This window comes from Stegodyphus dumicola, chromosome 6 (assembly GCF_044657685.1).
Source record: "Stegodyphus dumicola isolate Sdum_Otavi_A_Nest chromosome 6, ASM4465768v1".
Classification (NCBI taxonomy): Eukaryota; Metazoa; Arthropoda; class Arachnida; order Araneae; family Eresidae; genus Stegodyphus; species Stegodyphus dumicola.
Window position 1 is genome coordinate 141871335 of NC_140773.1, and position 20082 is coordinate 141891416.

At 32.7% G+C, this 20082-nt stretch overlaps 1 protein-coding gene across 1 annotated transcript in view; it reads right to left on the reverse strand.

The window, feature by feature from the left end:
* Positions 1-19804, reverse strand: part of LOC118199075 (neuronal acetylcholine receptor subunit alpha-7-like) — a 434684-nt gene extending 414880 nt beyond the window's left edge. Inside the window, exon 1 of the mRNA XM_085818930.1 lies at positions 18473-19804. Within this exon, the coding sequence (XP_085675056.1) occupies positions 18473-18536 (64 nt within the window). The 5' untranslated portion in view covers positions 18537-19804. The remainder of the gene's footprint in view (positions 1-18472) is intronic.
* Positions 19805-20082: the final 278 nt, after the last annotated feature.

Genomic DNA, 20082 nt, shown 5'->3' on the forward strand with positions numbered 1-20082 from the left:
ATTCATTGTACAGAAAACATGAAATACCAACTGTACACTTGGGGAAATTAGACTGTGCGCATCTTTCCACTGCAGCTGTTTATGGTAAGCTCTTACATCATAACAACACTTAAGAGATAAATGCGTAGGATTATGAATTTTCACGAAATCACATATTTCCTAGAAACCGTATACTCTTAGTTTGACGATATGTTTAATTTTTGTGTTGAATAATGTTCAAATATAACATGCATTATGTATAATACTTTTAATAAAGTCTAACATTGTGTCTTACATGAAATGGGAGAGCAATCGAAATTAAAGTTCTTTTAAAATTACAGAATCCGCTTTGTAGATAACATTATACATAAGCATACATTGTAAATCAGGGTGTTTCGGCCACCAGAGCTCTCTGCCAGTCTGTGAGATATTTCGCAATGCGCAGATTGTATGCGCAGCTCGCATTTTGTTCTTGCATTCTTAAAACCTCTAATTGTACCTCTGTCGTTTTACTTTGTGCTGTGTTGCGTTCGAAAGTTCAAACCGCCGAATAAAGGTTAATTTACAGTCCACTCGCAGTGATGTATTCTTAGGTTTATTAATTTAAATTTAAGATACCGCTTCGCTTCATTATTTCGTCGTCCTACGCCGGAGCTTCGAGAAAAACCCGCGCTTGTGAATAAGAATTCCACGTGTCCGTAATGGTGGTGATAATGCAATTTCGGTTCAGAATTCTCAAGAGTTACGCAATGGATACAGTGTACGAGGTGAGTGAAATAGTTAACGCATTTTAATTGCATTTGACATTTTGTTATTGCTACTATTTTTGTGTTTAAAGTATTAGTAAAATCGTGAATTTAGAATGTTTTCAAAATGTCAGATATAGAAAAAAAAACGAAAGAAAATTTTGAAAACACAGTAACGAAATTTATCGAGAGAATAGATTATGATAACTTAGATAATGCTGAAGCTGAATTAATCTTAGAAAAATGTAAAATCTTTAAGGAAGATTTTAAATCTTTATTTAGAGACATTTATACAAATTGTGATAATGAAAAAATAGACACTTTCGTTGAGGAAGAACAGTCGATTTTAGAGAAAACTGAGGAGGTTCACTTGAAAATTATTCGTAAGTTAAAGATTTACAAGGTCGTAAATGCAAATGGCGATAAACCTGTCGTACCTGAATCAATCTCTGAAAGTTTAAAGTTACCGAAATTATCGTTACCCACATTTAGCGGAAATTTAACTGAATGGATAACATTTAAAGATTTATTTAACGCTAGTGTTCGCAACAATCCAAATCTATATGGAGCTAAAAAATTACAATATTTAAAGAGTTCTTTGAAAAATGATGCTTATCGCACTATTCAGTCAATTCCCATAGCTGATCAAAATTTCAGTATTGCTTGGAATTTACTAGAAGAGAGATTTTCTAATAAGAGAGAACAGATATTTGCTTTTATTAAAAGAATTCTTAACGTTTCACAAATATAAATGGAATCTGCATCATCGATATTAAATTTAGTAGATAACGTAAACGAAATAACTCGCTCATTGTAAATATTAGATCAAAGGATAGATAATTTTAGTGATATTTTGTTGTTGTATATTATTTTACAAAAACTTGACGTTTCGACAGAGTTGTGGTGGGAGCGTCAATTAAAAAAAGACGAAATACCAAAGTTGAATGACTTGATAGAATTTTTGAAGAATTACGCTAGAACATTACAGAACAGTAAACCTTTAATTAGTAAAACGCATAAATCGGATAAACCAGTGTATAATAGGGTTACTTCTCTGATTACTAATTCTACTTGCTTATTTTGTAAAGAAGATCATTTTTTATACAGGTGTTCTAATTTTTTAAATTTACCAGTGCAAAAACGAATAGAGTTTGTTAAGACTAATAAACTTTGTTTTAATTGCTTGTATAATGTCCATAAAGTTAAAATGTGTAAGAGTGCAAACACCTGCAAGCATTTTTTTAAGCATCATCATAGCATTTTGCATTTAGGAAATAATTTCAAACCAAAAAATGCATCTAAATTCCCTTCACCGGAAGCACAAGTGTTTGTTCCGAAATCGAAAATTAAACCAGAAAACAAGTTGAGTGAGGTTTCTCCAACTGTTTGTGCAAACAACTATGAAAATAAACATTTTGGATCTCATGCTAATGGTAAACGTAGTCATGTACTTTTGTGTACTGCTTTAATTAAGGTTCAAAACTCAAAAAATGAATTCATAAATTGTAGATGTTTACTAGATTCAGGTAGTGAAAAATCATTCATTCGTCGGAAAACAGCTATCAATTTAGGATTGAGCATAAAGGATTCGAAGATATTAGTGTCATGCTTAGGTACTCTCAATACAACTACTACTGGAGAAGTTGAGTTGTTGTTTACACCTCATTTTAATACTAATTACAGAATTTCAACGTCCGCTTACATAATAGACAAAATTACAGGAAACATTCCAAGTGTAACATTACCTTTGGATTTATATGAAAGTTTCGAAGATTTAACTTTAGCAGATCCTACATTTCATGAATCGGGAGAAATTGATATTTTACTTGGAGTTAATGTATTCCTTACTTTAATAAATGGCGAGGTAATTAAAAGGGGCAAAAATCTTCCATTTGCATGTTGTTCTATGTTAGGATGGGTAATTTCTGGAACTACACATTTTGAATTCCCAAACCGTAAGCGGGTTTCAGTCAATACGTGAAACGTAAACACGGAGGAATTAGTTAAATCATTTTGGGATTTGGAACAAATTCCCACATCGAAACCTTTAACTAAAGAGGAAAGATTGTGTGAAAATCATTTCGTGGAAAATCACGTGCGTAGTGAAAATGGTCGTTACTCAGTGAAATTGCCATTCAAGCCTAAAAGAAATGAGTTAGGTAATTCCAGACCATCAGCCTTTCGGAACTTTCTTAGTCTAGAACAAAAATTAATAAAAACTTCTGAAGTATATCAACAGTATAAAGACTTCATGTCCGAATATTTATCACTTGGACACATGGAAGAATTATCCAATGATAATCCAGATAAAGTAAATTTTCATTATTATATACCTCATCCTCACGTGCTAAAAGAATCCAGTCTTACCACAAAACTACGCGTCGTTTTCAATGCTAGTGCCAAAACTACATCAGGGATATCGCTTAATGACATGCTAATGAATGGTCCCAAGGTGCAAGACGACTTATTTACTATTCTTTTGAGGTTTAGATGCTATCTCATAGCCATCACTAGCGACTTATTGAAAATGTATCGACAAGTTCAAATTCATGATGAAGATCGCGATTTCCAAAAAATATTTTGGAGAGATGATGCATCGAAGCCGATCAAAACTTACAGGTTGTGCACTGTTACATACGGCACTACTTCCGCTTCATACCTGGCTACTCGCGTACTCAAAAACTAACAATTGACGAAGGAACTAAATTCCCAAAGGCAGCTGAAATAATATTACACAATTGTTATATTGATGATGTCCTTGGTTCAGACACAGTAGGAGACGCAGTAGAGTTAATTTCACAACTGAGTGAACTTTTACAAAAAGGTGGCTTTCAATTGCATAAATGGTGTACAAATGATCGCTCGATTTTAAAAACTGCTTTGAGTGCTCGGAATTCAAATTCTTCATGTACAGTAGTTGATACTAAATCAATAAAATTATTGGGTTTGGAGGTCCAACGCAAGACGAGTTTACTTGTCACTTTGGAAATCTCGAAAACAGAGAGTGTTCTGCTAAAAGAATAATTTTATCTTCTATTTCGAAAATCTTTGATCCACTTGGTTGGTTAGCACCTTTTATAGTTGCAGCAAAAATCTTGCTTCAAGATATATGGAAATTACAAATCTCGTGGGATGATTCCTTGCCAGATGAAATCAATCAAAGATGGAAAATCTATTGTGAAGATATCGTAAATCTTGAATGCATTCATATTCCTAGGAGAGTATTATATCCCAAATCTACAAATGTAGAACTTCATTGTTTCTGTGACGCATCAGAGAAAGCTTACGCCGCAGTGATTTATTTAAAGTCTTCAAATCATTCTTCAATTTCGGTGCAGCTACTAACATCAAAAACTCGCGTAGCTCCCCTGAAAGTAATCTCTATTCCTCGCTTAGAACTCTGCTCTGCAGTTTTATTAGTGCAAGCTGTGCAGAATTCATTGCAAATTCATGTTGACGACATTTACGCATGGAGTGATTCAATGATAGTTTTGTCCTGGATACAATCAGAACCAACACGCTGGCAAACCTTCGTAGCCAACAGCGTTTCAGAAATTCAATCAGTCTTACCTTCATCGCATTGGAATCACATAAAAGGAAAGGAGAATCCAGCTGATTGCGCATCAAGAGGTCTTTTGCCTTCAGATCTTTCTACTCATGACTTGTGCTTGACAGGTCCTCAGTGGCTTAATTCAGATAATATTCCGTTCTCTATCAACTTACCATTTTTATAACAGTGTTTAAGGGAACAACGGAAAAATATTTCTTGTTCAATTGGAACAGTCGCTTCGCAAATTCAAGTCCTTAATGAAGTTTCATCATTCTTGAAACTTAAAAGAATCATCGCATGGTGTTTTCGGTTTGGGAATAATTCAGCTAAATCTACCGCAACAAGGATTAAGGGTTACCTTAAAACCGAAGAATTGCAATACGCTAGAAATGTAATTGTTAGAGTAGTTCAAAGGGATGAGTTTTTTAATGAATATAATCTTCTGAAAAAGAATCAACCGTTAAACTCAAATAGTAAGATCCTTTCTTTGAACCCCTTTATCGATAAGAATGGACTTATACGCGTTGGAGGAAGATTAAGACAATCCAACATCGCGCAGGACAGAAAATATCCTATTTTGTTGCCCAAGAAACATCACATAACACAGATTATAGTGAATCATTTTCATAAATCCCATCTTCATGCTGGCCCCCTGCTATTGCTATCAGTAATTAGAAGAGAATATTGGATAATCCACGCTAGGTCGGTTGTAAGACAACAGATTTGGAAATGTGTGAAATGTCATCGTGTACGAGCTAAAACATCTACCCAGATAATGTCTGATTTATCATCGTCTAGAGTCGTTCCGTCAAAGGTTTTCTCCAAAGTTGGAATTGACTACGCCGGGCCATTTGAAGTGAAGCCCAGGCAAGGTCGAGGAGTAAAACCAATGAAATGCTACATCTGTGTATTCGTGTGTTTTACTACAAGAGCTATACATATTGAATTAGTAGGTAATCTTACATCAGAATCATTTATTGCCTCTTTGAAGCGCTTTGTATCTCGAAGAGGAAAACCAATAGAAGTGCATAGCGATTGTGGCACAAATTTTATTGCTGCAGGTAAGGAATTGAAAAGAGTAATAAACTCCTTGAATGAAAATGAATTGGTTAATAAATATTGCTCTACTGAAGGTATTAAGTTGATATTTAATCCTCCCGCAGCGCCACATTTTGGAGGATTATGGGAAGCTGCAGTCAAATCTACAAAGTTACATCTCAAGCGAACCATAGGTGAACAACTTCTAACGCAAGAAGAATTTACGACATTGCTAGCTCAAATTGAAGCTTGTTTAAATTCACGACCTTTGTGTCCACTGTCTGAAGATCCATCAGAATTTTCTGCACTTACGCCAGGCCTTTTTTTTAATTGGTACCCCGCTAACTGCCTTACCAGAAGAAAGTTTACACGATCAAAAAATTCCTATATTGCAACGTTGGAAGCTTGTTGAGAAAATGTTTCAAAGCTTTTGGAAAAGATCGTCCAATAAATACATTTCTAATTTGCAACGACGTTCAAAATGTTTGAAAGTGCAACCTAATTTAAAGGTTAATGATTTAGTTATCATAAAGGAAGACAATTTACCCCCGCTACGATGGAAATTAGGAAGGGTGCTGGAAGTTTTTCATAGCTCAGATAATATTGTGCGTATCTTGAAGATCAAAACTGCTAACGGAGTTTTCAAAAGACCAATTCACAAACTTAGTGTTTTGCCTATCAGTGGTTAAGTGTTTTTCCCTAAAGCATTATAACATTGTACTTTACTTTAATTAAGTTCCTGAATTGTATCAAGGCTTCTGTGCATCTGTTTTGAGAACAATTTAGTTTCATTGCATAATTTTATTCATTGCATAATTTTGTGAATATTTTAATGATACATTTTTGCATAATTTAATATTGTTATGATAATTTCATTTTGTAAAAATTATTTAGTTTGAAACGATGTTTCAACGCTGGGCGGAATGTTTCGGCCACCAGAGCTCTCTGCCAGTCTGTGAGATATTTCGCAATGCGCAGATTGTATGCGCAGCTCGCATTTTGTTCTTGCATTCTTAAACCGCTAACTGTACCTCTGTCGTTTTACTTTGTGCTGTGTTGTGTTAGAAAGTTCAAACCGCCGAATAAAGGTTAATTTACAGTCCACTCGCAGTGATGTATTCTTAGGTTTAGTAATTTAAAGTTAAGATACCTTTTCGCTTCACAGGGGCATTTCAAAAGGTATTCAACGTCATCCTATCTAGAATTTCCAAGATAAAGCCCTATTAAGTTACCCGAGTAGCGACAACCTGTCTTTTATAACAAAATCACATAGTTTAAAATTTTTATTTGAAAGTGTTATCTTTCTTGAAGTTAGACCTTGAAAGACGCTAGATCTATTAGACCTCCAAAAAGTGATCAATATCTTAGATAGGCATGCCTTATAAATCAGGGCAACTTCGAAACATATTCAGAATAATCCTATCTAAAAAATCCAGGTCAAAGCCATATTGTTACCCACGGATTGGCTACATGTCTTTTACAGCGAAAAGCATATTTTGCTTAATTTTTATTTGAAAATTTTGGATTCCCTCAAGTTAAACGGTAAAAGAAGTTAGAACTTTTAGATTTTGAAAATAGATTAATATCTCAGATCAGCAATCATTATAAATCAGGGGCATTTCGAAGTATATTCAGCGTAATCCTGTTTAGAGTTTCCAGTAAAGAGCCATGTTAAGTTCCCCACGGAGGACTTACATGTGCTTCGCAACAAAATGTACATATTGTTTAGTTTTTATCTCAAAGTTTTATCTTACTTGGAAGTTGGACTTTGAAAGGTTAGAGATATTAGATCTAGAGAACCCAATTAAATCTTGAACAGAAGTTAGACCTTATTGACGTAGAAAGAATTTAGACCTATTAAACCTTTATTCGTTTGACGTTCAACGCTAGGCTAACAGACTTATCTGACATTTTGACTTACTAATTTTATGGGGCTTTTAGTTAAATATTAACGAACAGAATTGAGGAACATGGGAAAAAGCACTTAAAACTTCGAACACTTTCCAAAATATCAAAATAATAACTGTTAATCATGTTTAACATATTGCAAAATGGTTCAAAGCAAATACTATAAAACAAGTCATTTTTGAAATTGCAATCATGAAAATGCATATGTTTAAAGTAAGGCAGACTCTTCAAGATATCATTAGAATCGTATGCGAGGGAATTAAATTTAAATATTTTTATATGTTTATTTAGTTATTTATGTTCATATAAAATTATATATGAAGACACATAAATTACATGAGTTACAAATCAAAACAGATAAGAGTAGGTACATACGGAAAACAAGAATTTTAAAACATTCATTTCTGCTTCAGAAACTGGTGCAAGCGAAAGAATATCTTCTGAAGTGCGTCCGCACTGAATGAAGCTCCATCATAGAGTAAGGAAAAAAAGAATGTGACAATCATGTTCTATATTCATGTATTCTAAAAAGCGTTGTTTCATGTTTCTGCTGTCCTGAATGTTTACATTTTGATTTGTTTTTAACATGAGAGTTTGGATATCGCCTACACTATCGCCGATGTTTCTAACGACGAGGGATAGTAGTGTATTTCATTTCAAAAGAAGCTGAGAAATTATCATAGTAAACAAAAGCTTTATATGGTAGCCAGGATAAGAACGCCAAGATAACAAATTATAATCCTAGCCTAGATTCCTGATCTACTACTGTTTTGAAAGATATAAACTTTTACATTACGTTGCACTAATAATAAAAAAAAGTATTATAAAAAACGTGTGTTGTGTGTATGGGTGTTTGTGGAAGCATTGTGTGCTAAAACCATGGTTAGGGGAATGTGAGTGGTGAGAATACTTATCCAATTCATGGCCCTAGTTCTCTCCCAAAAAATTAAATTTTAATATTTTTATACAATGCTAATAGCCATTTACCTTGTATAAGGACCAGAGGATTTTATATAAAAATGTGTTTAAGCGTCTCACAGCAAACACATAGTAGTAACACAGATTCACTTGTAGAGGACCTGCCCGTTTTTCATCATAGTTTGCTATTTTACTGTATTTTGCTAGTTTTCTGCATAATAATTTCTAAATCACATTCCACATTGCTTTACAAAGAAAATGTGCTATATTTTAATAATTATTGATCTTAACAGATTCCCATGAATATGTAATAAAAATATTTTGGTTTTTGTACTGTGAAGGTGCAGAAACTGACTTGACTCACTGTTCTGTTAAGTTTCAAATGTAAGCAAATATGGCTGTTAAGTTAAGTCTAGCCTCACTTAAACAACGCTTACGTTATTGATAATTCTACAACTATTACATGCAAATGAATTAAATGCATAGGAAACTTAACTGGAACATATAAACAATATACTTCAATCATTTTTAAAGGAATAACTGGAAAATTTACCAACATATAAGAATAAAAAAAAACTGAGCTCACAGATCCGAGTAACAGAGTGGGTATATATATATATATATATATATATATAGAGAGAGAGAGAGAGAGAGAGAGAGAGAGAGATACGTATACAATTTTATTGCGCCGATCGCAACTAAAAAGCAAATGCACAACTAGAGTATAGCAGTCCTATATATAAAATTTCATCGCTGCTCCTTTTTGAATTATGCGTGATCTAAATTCTTGTAATTTGAAATTCTGTTTATCTACATATATAATATAATACAATGGTGGGAACTTGCCTTTTCAGTAATGGCCACCACTAAGGCCAGAAATTATGGCTATTTCGTTGTGAATGCACCTAACAGGCGGCCACCGTAACTTCCTATGAGGGACGGATAGCTATAACCATTCCGTGATTGGAATTTGGGGCCCTCGGTGCCGTAGTAAGCTCCCCTAACCACTAGACCGTCTGAGCGGCTACATATGTAATGTAAATTTTAATGTAATCAGATATCTTTAGGTCTGGTTTGACTTTATCTGATTATATCAAAGCACGCTAGGGCTATCTGCTAAGGTAAAGGATACCTTCGCGAAGGACCTTCTAAGGGAAACTAGTTTGTATCTATGTTACACATAAAGAAAACCACGAAACCAAACATGCAGCCACCCCTTTCGCCTAGAACCGAACCCATTTCCAGACTAATATTCCATTCGAAACTAATATCCATTTTGGGTTAATAATTTTATTCCAATGTATGAACGGAATTTGTGCATTCATTTACTGAAATATATTGCAAAGAATCTAGCAGTCATGCTAATTTTGTACTCTTACTTTTATGTAATAAAACAGTACGTAATGCTGCCGCTAGCCGTATGCTGCCGTTAGCGAACAAGGGATCGTAATCAATAAGTCAACCCTCCGAGTCCTCCCCCCCGCTATTGATCGCAGATTTTTCTCAGTATAGCAGATTACCGTTTATCCGAATTAATTGTGGTGGTCGTTTTTTGGAAATCATATTTTTCGCTTAAACTATGCTATATTTATTTGATTAACACGTTAATTGCCGACACGCGTAAGGGGGCCATAGTAATTCTATTAATCTAATGTATTCGAAAAATTTCCAAAAAATTCTGAAAAAGGCATGTTTAATGTGTAACAAATATTATTGCATTCCATGTTTCACACATTAACATGCAAAGAAAAATTAACCACATTATCAGAAAGTATGTAACTATTATTTTCAAAACTGGAAATTTCATTATTTTGTTCATGTACACCCTGCTAAAAATGCCCCATAGAAGCCAGTAAAATTTTTTATGGGTACCCATAACATTTTATGGGTTTCTATTGACTTTTACTGGTTTCTGTTGGTCTCTGTGGGTTTTTCTTACTGGTTTCAAAATGACCCATAGAAACCAGTAAAACTTTCTATTGGTACCTATAGAATTTTTGATGGTCTCTACTGACTTTTACTGGTTTCTATTGATCTCTGTGGGTTTTTCTTACTGGTATCAATAGACACCCATACAACCAACATCAATGTCAGAACTTTCTACTGGTGGTGTGTTGTGGTGTATTTAATTATGGCAAAGCACACTAGGGCTATCTGCCTAAGGGGAGGGATGCCTTTTGTGTAGGACTTTTTAAGGGAAACTGGCTCGTATACACGTTACACATGGGGAAAACCACGAAAAAGCCCATGCAGCCAGCCCGTTCGCGGGATTCGAACCTCGGACCGAACTACCAGTGTTCAGCGACTTTACCGCTCGGCGGGCAACTTTCTACTGGTTTGTATTGGTTTATATTGACTTTTACTGGTTTTCTTACTGGTATCAATATAATAATAAATCTTCTGTTGGTTTATATGGGTTTATGCTATTTTTCTGTTTGACGTTAATAAACTTCTTGTAAACAATAAAATTAACAGAATAAAAATATGATCTCTTTAAGACCATCAGAGTAACCTGGAAACGCAGGTGGTGGTTTTAGAGAGGGTTTTTACTAAGTATGCTTATTTATTTGATTTAATTTTTTTCGGAAACAATAACAGTAATTATATACACCACACACAACGAGGTCTCTCTAAGGCGATCAGCCGCAAATAAAAATTCATTTTTTGAAAGTGGTCGCCTTAGAGAGGTGATGCTCAATATCAATATATACTCACGTTCTCAGAAATAAGTTTATCTCTTAGAGGTGGTCGTCTTAGGGAGATTGCATCTACGAAAGGAATCTCTCTAAGGCGACCAGCTACAGATGCAGAATTTTCTTTGTGAATAGTGGCCTTACAGAGGGAATGTTCAATACCAAAATATACTTTTTTTTTTTCAGAAATACTGGTCTCTTTCAGAGGCGGTCGTCTTAGGGAGGTGGTTTTTGCTACGAGTTGGCTCTCTGAATACGCACACATAAGCACTTACATTTCTGATATTACAGATAAACACCGGTATCAACCAACATCTGTTTAACGCGACCAAGTTCATTCACAATCGCAAAACTTTTCTCCGTGTTAACGCTAACGCGAGGAGAAAAATTCTCCCTCACTCCCATGCTCCCTCCCCCACTCTCAGAAGTTTCCCAAACAAGCAATATGGCGCCGTTCTAGTTATTGTTGTGCGATGGTGGTGTTATTTCCTTCGTATATGTAGCAATGCAATATATAATTTACTATGATTTACTGTATTACAAATTTTAATATGTTTCAATGTTTGGAAATTAGTAATAAATAACAAAATACCAGCACTGATTATGAATATGATAGCAAATACCACTAAAGCCATGCACGTGTAATCGTGTCTAATGTTTGAGAGAACTTTGCTGATAGCTGACTAGTTGTGAAATGGAGTTTCTGTGCGTGAAATTGATTTTCCATCTTTACTTTTATCCTGAAAATCAATGTGCTTAAAGGCTGAAAAGTGTTTCAGACTTGATAATTTGGTTCAGTGTGTTTAGATTAGATGCAGAAATATAGTTTTGGGATTCTACTGAAACTGTATTTAGGAAAAAAAATTTTTTTTTTATTTTATTTTATTTTATTTTTTTTTTATTATTACAGTTTCGAAATACTTTTTAAAGCTTGTTCATGTAGATGCTTTATTATATGAATATTATGTACTAATAAATTTGAGCATGCCTTACTTAAAAATGATCTTGAATGATTCAATTTTAAATTTTTCGACTAATGTGATGCAGCCGAGCCAAAAGAATGTTTTTTTATGTCAAAAAATATACTAATTATATTTCGCGAGCAAAAAATGTAAGTTTTATTAATGAAGTAAACATTGAAATATTTAATGTGTTTATTATTATTGAATAGGGTAGACAAGACATACAAGCTTAAGGAATATTTTTTCGACTACTAAAATTATGTGAAAATTTAGATGATCATAGAAAAATTAGATGATTATAGTAGCTTACATTGTTTTTTCTTTTTGGTCTATTTTTCTTTACAAGTATGAGACTAGAACCACATTTTTACATTAAATATTGTGTGCTATTTTGTTAAAACACATATAATCATTTTTATGCATACTTTAATTTTCATTATTATCAGTTTGATGAAGAAAATTTCAAATGTGTTTTTCATAAATTGCTTTTGAAATAGAAATAGATTTGTGAATAATATTTATGTAATATTAAATGTACTAGTCTTGGGAGTATAAAAAGTGAATTATTTATTTGAAAAAAATAACATTAAGTGAAACCTCATATAGTGGTTATTTTCTTAAATGGCAGTGTCACATTTATAAGAAACATAATTAAATAGCAGTATTTAAAATCACTCATAGTTTTGTTAGGCTACAGGAAACTAGCATTATCTGGAATTGTGGAGTTGATTGTTTTAGGAAAGTTTCACTGTATAATCAATTGATTTAGGCGTAGTAATTTTTTGTGGGTATGGATTTTGCAGAAGTAATTGGAAGTTTTTACAAGACAATTAAAACCAAAGCTTTATGGATCATGAGTCTCGTAAGGACACTGTTTTAGCATTGCTATCAAATATAGTTAGAGTAATGTTTAAACATTATTTTCTTTCATTAGTTATACTGCGGAAATTGTAGTTACAATTTTCTGCACTAAAATTATCTGTTTGTATAGATATTAACGTAAATTTATTCCAATAATGCATCGCTTTAATTAAATTTATGTTCCTTTGGGATGATATATGAAAAGCCTTTTGTAATAATAAATTATTAATATATATAGGTAAATGGTATTTTTATATATTTTTTCGGGTAAAGTGCCGAATCACCTACTTATTTATTTGGCATTTTTTGGTACTTTTTACAAGAGTAAAAAGAATTGGATTTTTTTCAATTTTCTTTTGACTTTTTAAGTGAAAAATAGGTCGATGTGTAAATGGGTAAAGTCAAAGGAGTGCGCAATGCCATTTTTGTGCAATTCTGTGATTTTGTTTTTTTTTAAAGTGAAAATAGATCGGTGTGTAGATCGGCAGTTTCCCCATTTTTCTATAATAATTTAGTTTCATTAAATTAGTTATTTAATAAATAGATACGTATAATTATGTGTATATGAGTATATTCATACTTATTCACATAGATGGAATTTTTACAGTACGAAAGTTATTCTTTATTACATCAAGAACTACATATAGTATAAATATCCATTATGTTATAGATTTTATTTATATAAAATTTGTGGAAGATTATATAGCACTAAAAGTGAGATACGGAATCAAATATTATACGCTACGAGATATTTCCTTAATTCCCGAACTGTGCGTTGAGAATTGGTATTTGTTGAGACTTGTAAATTTTTTAAAGTTCTTTTTGTTACAATATAATTTATTGTATTTTGGGTATTATTAAGTTTATTATATTTTATCTTCATATTTCATTTATCTTCTGAGAGATACAGGTAACATTCCAAGTATTGTAATAGAGGGTCGACACAGTGTTCGTATATTACTATTTCATCATTACATTACATTCTAGGATTCATCCTTTCTTCCACGCAAAACATCTATGTGTATGTGTGTCATAATAAGCTGCAGGATATTACTATCAGTGGTAAGCGAGCTTTAAGGGGATAGCAAGTATGCTAAATTTGAACTGTATATTAAGTTTCTAATTTGAAAGTCCCTTATTCTCTTTGCTTGCTGGTTATAGTGTTTCTCTTCTTGAAAATAAGGATTTCTTCTAGTTTTGTTTTTTAATTTGCTTTAGTGCATTGTAGGTAACTTAAAATTTAAGCAGATGGTAGAAAGTACCATCCCTTGACCCAATCATGACTTTGATTATTATCTTTCTATTAATTTTATTTTCAAAATTATATAAAGGCAGTTTAAAATTTTGCAAAGAGAATTTAAACAAATAATTTGTAATATGTTTATAGATATTGACATGCATTGAGAAGGACAGGGACTTGTAGGCCTCTAGATATTTTAAAATTTTTATTTATTCGCATTGAGTTTTACTTAAAATTACTCTACATGCTTTCTCTGCCATTTAATTCTGTATATTTCATCAGAGCTAATTATGTATTTCTGCTGGTTTATGTTTTTATGTCAATTTGATCTACAGTTCTAATTTTGTGTATTGTTTTATAGGGATTTTGTATATGGATACCCGTTCTATGTATGGTTACTCCGCTATGATATAATTCTATGGGTTTTTGTGTATGTTTTGTGCAGCAATTTTTCCAAGAGGTTATTGGTCTGTGAATTTTTGTGTAGTAGTTTTTACAGGATTTGGCCTATGGATGCCTGTATAGGTGTACGTGCTTTTTTCTACTGGTTTTTGCGAGGCATAGACCTACGGAATATCCACTTTTTTAATAGAGTTTTGACCAATAGATATACATAAAGTTATGATTTCTTGCTATGGTTTTTTACTGGGATTTTGTTTATAGTGCCTACAGTTCTACAGAGATTTGGCCTACTCGTATCCGTACAGTCGTACGGGTTTCTGTTTACAGGTTTTATACGGGTATTTGGCCTACGGTACCCATACAGCTGTGCAGGTTTCTTTCTATGGGTTTTTACGGGTATTTGGCCTACGGGTACCCGTACAGGTGTACGGGTTTCTTTTTATGGGCTTTTACGGGGATTCGGTTTACGGGTACCCGTACAGCTGTACGGGTTTCTTTCTATGGGTTTTTAAGGGGATTAGGCCTACGGGTACCCGTACAGTTGTACGGGTTTCTGTCTACGGGTTTTTACGGGGATTTGGCCTACGAGTACCCGCAGAGCTGTATGGTTACCCGTAGGATAATTCCTCGTAAAAAAAAAATATGGGTTTCTACGGGGCATTTTTAGCAGGGTATGATGATGTATATGTGTATATGGGAGTCATTCTTTTATAGACTATCATCTTCATATAAAATGCGGGTTCTGATCATATTTCTATCGAAATATATACCTATTTGTACTAGATCTTTCCAATGGTATATATTTCCATTAGTATATATTTAATTCCGTTAGTGTATAGTTTCTCATTAGTGTATAGTGTCCCATTAGTGTATAGTTCCTCATTAGTTTATAATTTCATTATTATATTTTTAATTCACAAGGTAAGTTTGAAAACAAAATAACTTCAGTTTTATTACGGATATAATACGCGACAAAGTATTTTATATCAAAGTTATTTAATTTTCAACTATAGTTTGTACTTTCCAGAACACTGAAGAACATATTCATATATTTTGAACACCATTTTCTAAGAAAGCAGAATGAATATTATTTTCAACATTTTAGAAATTTGTACATTTTTACGATTCTTAAAGAAGTATATTTATGATATTATATACATTTATAATTTGGTACAAATTTGAGCTCAGCAGTTTGGAAGCCGAAGAAATGTGTATTCCCATTTAAAACTGAAAGTTGACCCATCAGTGGCATACTCGGCCACAATCGTGAAAGTTTCTTAACCCACCATCACACATCAGTTAAGGTGTGAGAAAAGAAGCATGCTAAAGTGAAACTTAAAATTAAACAATAAAATAGCACTAGTTAGGCGTAGATGTTAAGTGTAATAAGTCAACCTCCGAGTCCCCAGATTTACCAATTTTAAGAGCGATCTGACATATATACATAAATTATATGATATATCTGATCTGACATAGGTACGAGAAATGTATGACTCTTCTTCGCTTTTCGGTGTATAGCCTGGTGAAAAAGTATTTTCTAATGTGCTCATATTTCACAAAGTATAAGTCTTTTACTGTAATTTTTAGCAGCTTAACAAATTTAACGATGTAAAAGCAAAATAAGCGCTTTTCAATAACTTGAATATCCTAGCATTGGTTACATGTTTGAATATTTAGGCCTGAAAAGTATTCTATCTCCTATTTTTCAATATAAATCTACTGAGAAAATATTTTAGATTGTCAAATATCTATCGTTTATTAAAAATAAAATAATAAGAATATTGATTTGTAGGAAAAAATTTTCAGTTTCATTTTTGCATGAGAATTTCATTAAAAGGAAATTTTATTTGTAGAACTTCTAAATAAAAAATGCAAATATTACTATATTAAATTTTTTTTCAAAGCGGCTCTTAAGTATTTCTGCAATGATTAATTAGGCGAGTTCTAATGCTGTATCAGAGCTCACAGAATGAGATAATAGTTCCATTTTCCCAATATTTAGAAGAGGAGATAATTTGAAGTGTAAGAACTACAGAGGAATTACGCAGTTAGACACATCTAATAAGATATCATAAAGCATTCTATCAGAACTACCGACCAAAACTGCTTACGATAGCATTAAGAGGGAGAAATGGTTCAGGTGGTGCTGGAGTTCAGAATACCTGAAAAACTGATGAATCTGATAAATATGGCACTTAGAATAGTAAAATGTACAGTAAAACTGCGAATTTAATTATTAGATATCTTTTATAGTGAAAAAGGATTCAAGCAAGGAGACTTTTGTTCCTGCCAGCTATTTAAAATTGCCCTTGGAAAAGCAATAAGAGACTCGAGCATATAAACAAAAAAGACAATATTTATAAAATCTGCATAGTTGCTGGCTGGTGCGGATGACACTGACATCGTAGGAAGAAGGAAGGCGTCAATAGTAGAAGATTTTGTGCGCTTGAGACAGCAGCAAAAAATATTGGTTTCACCGTCAATGAAGAAAAAAGTAAGTTTATTACAGTTACAACCAGAAGTACATTTTAAATTTTATAATATGTCTCAGTTTGCAGCGTATATTTCAGAAATCATTCGAGAGTGAAATGATGGACATTGTTTTGTGGATAATCGCAAAAGAAATTATTTCATGGGTTTCTAAATATGGATACCGTTTTGTTGCAGAAAAGGTAGATAAATGTTAACTCTTAGCTTTATTTGATTGTTGTACAAAATATGCGCAAAAATATAGAGGTGTACTGCTTTATATCAGTTTATCACTCAATTAGGTTAAAAAGTAAACAGTCAACTTCTATTTGAATAATCAAAGAAAATGTTGGATTTCAGAAAATTGTCGAAAAGTAATAAAAATACTGTATTCTCAGTTTTCTCAATTTTATTATTATTAAATTCGTGAACTAATAATCGACGATATTTCTCTGCATGCCTCCTGCGTTTTACATTTAACAATAAATAAATCATTTACTTAGATCGTGTTAAGGCCCAACTAAGAGAGTTCGGTGTTCTGGGGACACTTCTTTTTCATATACTCCAAATTCCCTTTTCCTAATTTTAATGAAAAAAAATCAGGATGCATGATTCAATTCCTATTGGTTTTGGCCGACTAATTTAGGCCTTGTGAGTCTAGCTGATAGTCAAGCTTTGACTGGGTTAGATAAACAGATGAAGCGATATTAATTTAGGATTAAGTATTCTAAATTATTTTACTATAGTTTTGGGTTCTTGAGAAATGGAAAGATTTAGAACATTTAACTAAAGGGAAACCAAAGAAAATTAGGTAATGTTTCAACAGGATTTTAAACATAAGAACCATGTTGCAACATGTAAAGGCTCACGTGTATCTGAAGGTTGAGATATCTTATTTGTAATGAGAAGTATCAAATTTTGCAGCAATTAATACATGAAAACCTAAATGAAAAGTAAAATTTACAAGGTTCTTTATCTTTAATTTCTTGAAAAAGCTGAGTCGATGTGTTAACAATGTATATCAAGCTCTCTCCGTATTGCATGAACATCCAAGAAACATAATAGGTTTCATTTGCCTTTTAGAGTCAAAGTAGCAAAGACTATTATTAAGCCAACTGCATAATACAGATGAAAATTAATTTAATTAGCATAATTAATACCTTAAAAAGTGTTTAATATTGAATACTTAAAACTGATAATAAATATGTCAGAAAAAACACAGCAACTCTGAAATGTGACGAATTTTCCCAATCTAATGCACAAGAGGCGTAACAATCGGAACAAGCATTTTGATTTAATTTGCTAGCTAAAACCTTTTTAAGAAAAAAGATTCTAGAATAAAATAATAAAATTGCAATTTTTGGTAAACAGAGCACTTATATACTAATATATTATTTTTAAATAACGTTATCAGTAACACTGAGGAAGCAGAATAGGGAAGAAGAATAAATGCCCGACCACTATCTCCCAATAGCATTAAAACTTTTAGATCACCTCATTTTACTAATGAGACAAAGTCGTCTGTAATCAACACATAAATAGCTCATAATTATTTGAATGTATAAACAAGGATTGCAAAACAAATTTTCTGCATTGAAATGACTATTTTAACATTAGTCCTACTGTTTACAGCTTTCTCTAAATTATATTTTATATTTTCTCTGATAAGATTTTAAGTATAGAGATAACAAATAAATGTAACTTACCGTGTAGAAGTGAAAGAAACAGTTGGCAAAGAAAAGTCCAAATCCAGTTTCTTTTTCCGCCCATTTTCTTGTAGTCTGTAATTCATAGCGGATTACATGACTGTGTAGACGAATGTTGTGTGGCATGTATCAGATACTCTATCATCTTCAGGTCAGATTTATAAAATCCTATATTTTCTGCATTTGCCAATTTATATCTTAATTTAAGATCACTAACTTGATTTGTACCTCTTTACTTAAACATCAAAAGTAGAATTAAAGTTGACTGCATTCTTTTGTGAAAAGTCTTTTGCTCATTGCCATGGACTCATTGTAATGTTATATTGTTAAATTTTCCTTTTAGGGCAATTAGTGTCTCTAATTGTTTCAAATGCACTATTCACAAGCATCCCATAAAAAGAAATTATATTACTTATTATCTTATTAGTTACTGAGAGCAGTTTATTGTCATTTTTATTTTTAAATGGGAATATGAACGACGAGTACTTCACTTAATATCCACATTAGAACAACACTAATTACAGTATCTAATATTTATTTAATGCTATCTTTTATTTCAATATACAGTACTCCTCAGATGGAGTATAAAGCACCTATTTTAAATATTTGTTTTATAAAAATGAGGTCCTTATGACATTCCTGCTGTAAAATTCAGCGTGTTGTTTCTTGTAGTTGTCCACGTAATCACTGAATCAACGCTTACTTAGAAATGCAGATTCAAATTAAGGTACGAATATCAGCAGGAAATAATATTCTTCAGACGGTTTTATGGAACTTGCGAAACCCAAATTTGCTTGGAAAATTTATGCAGCTTTGAAGGAGTATTTTAGCACCAATGTAATTTAAAATAAAATAATATTTTCCAGTTTCAATTTTTCATTTATTAGCAACGTTGGTTGTTTAATATTTTTAAGCCTAAATGATTTAACAGAGTTATAGTTTGCTTTGAATATTTCAAAAGGAAACCGCAGTTATTTTTTCATAATATTTAAATATCGTCTTTTTTATTCAAATGAATTATATGTATGAAGGGAAAATAAATTTTGCACAAGCAACGAGAATCATTTACCTTAAAATACGTTCGAAATGTTTCCAGCAAATTCATCAATTATTAGGTATTTAAAAAGAATTATTATTCCACTTTGCAAATTGGTATTATAGAACTACTGCGCACTATACACTGAAAGAAAAAGTAACTCCAGAGTCCAATCGATCCTGATAAGGAAGTTTGAGCTGAGACTAGGCATAAAGGGGTTGGTCTCAGGGAGATGCTGGGCTAATTCAGGAAATCAACAGGATGCCGCACTGTTTGGGAGAGACGGAGCAAGACGTTTGGCGCCAAACGCATCTCTGCCTCTCGCATCCACCCGCTCCTGGTCTTCCATCCAGTAGCACATGCGCAGTGGCAAGGTTTCGCTTCCAGGTGAGACCATCGGTTGAATGGGGTATTCTTACCTATCCTAAGAGGAATAATTCCGAAGGGAAATCAGGGATCTTCTAAGAAATATACGTGGGGATTTTCTTCAGAGAGATAGCGCTTTGCTGCTTAAAACCATGTTCTTGATTTCGTTTTAAATCACTTTTGGTACACGAAATTCTTCTATCTTAAA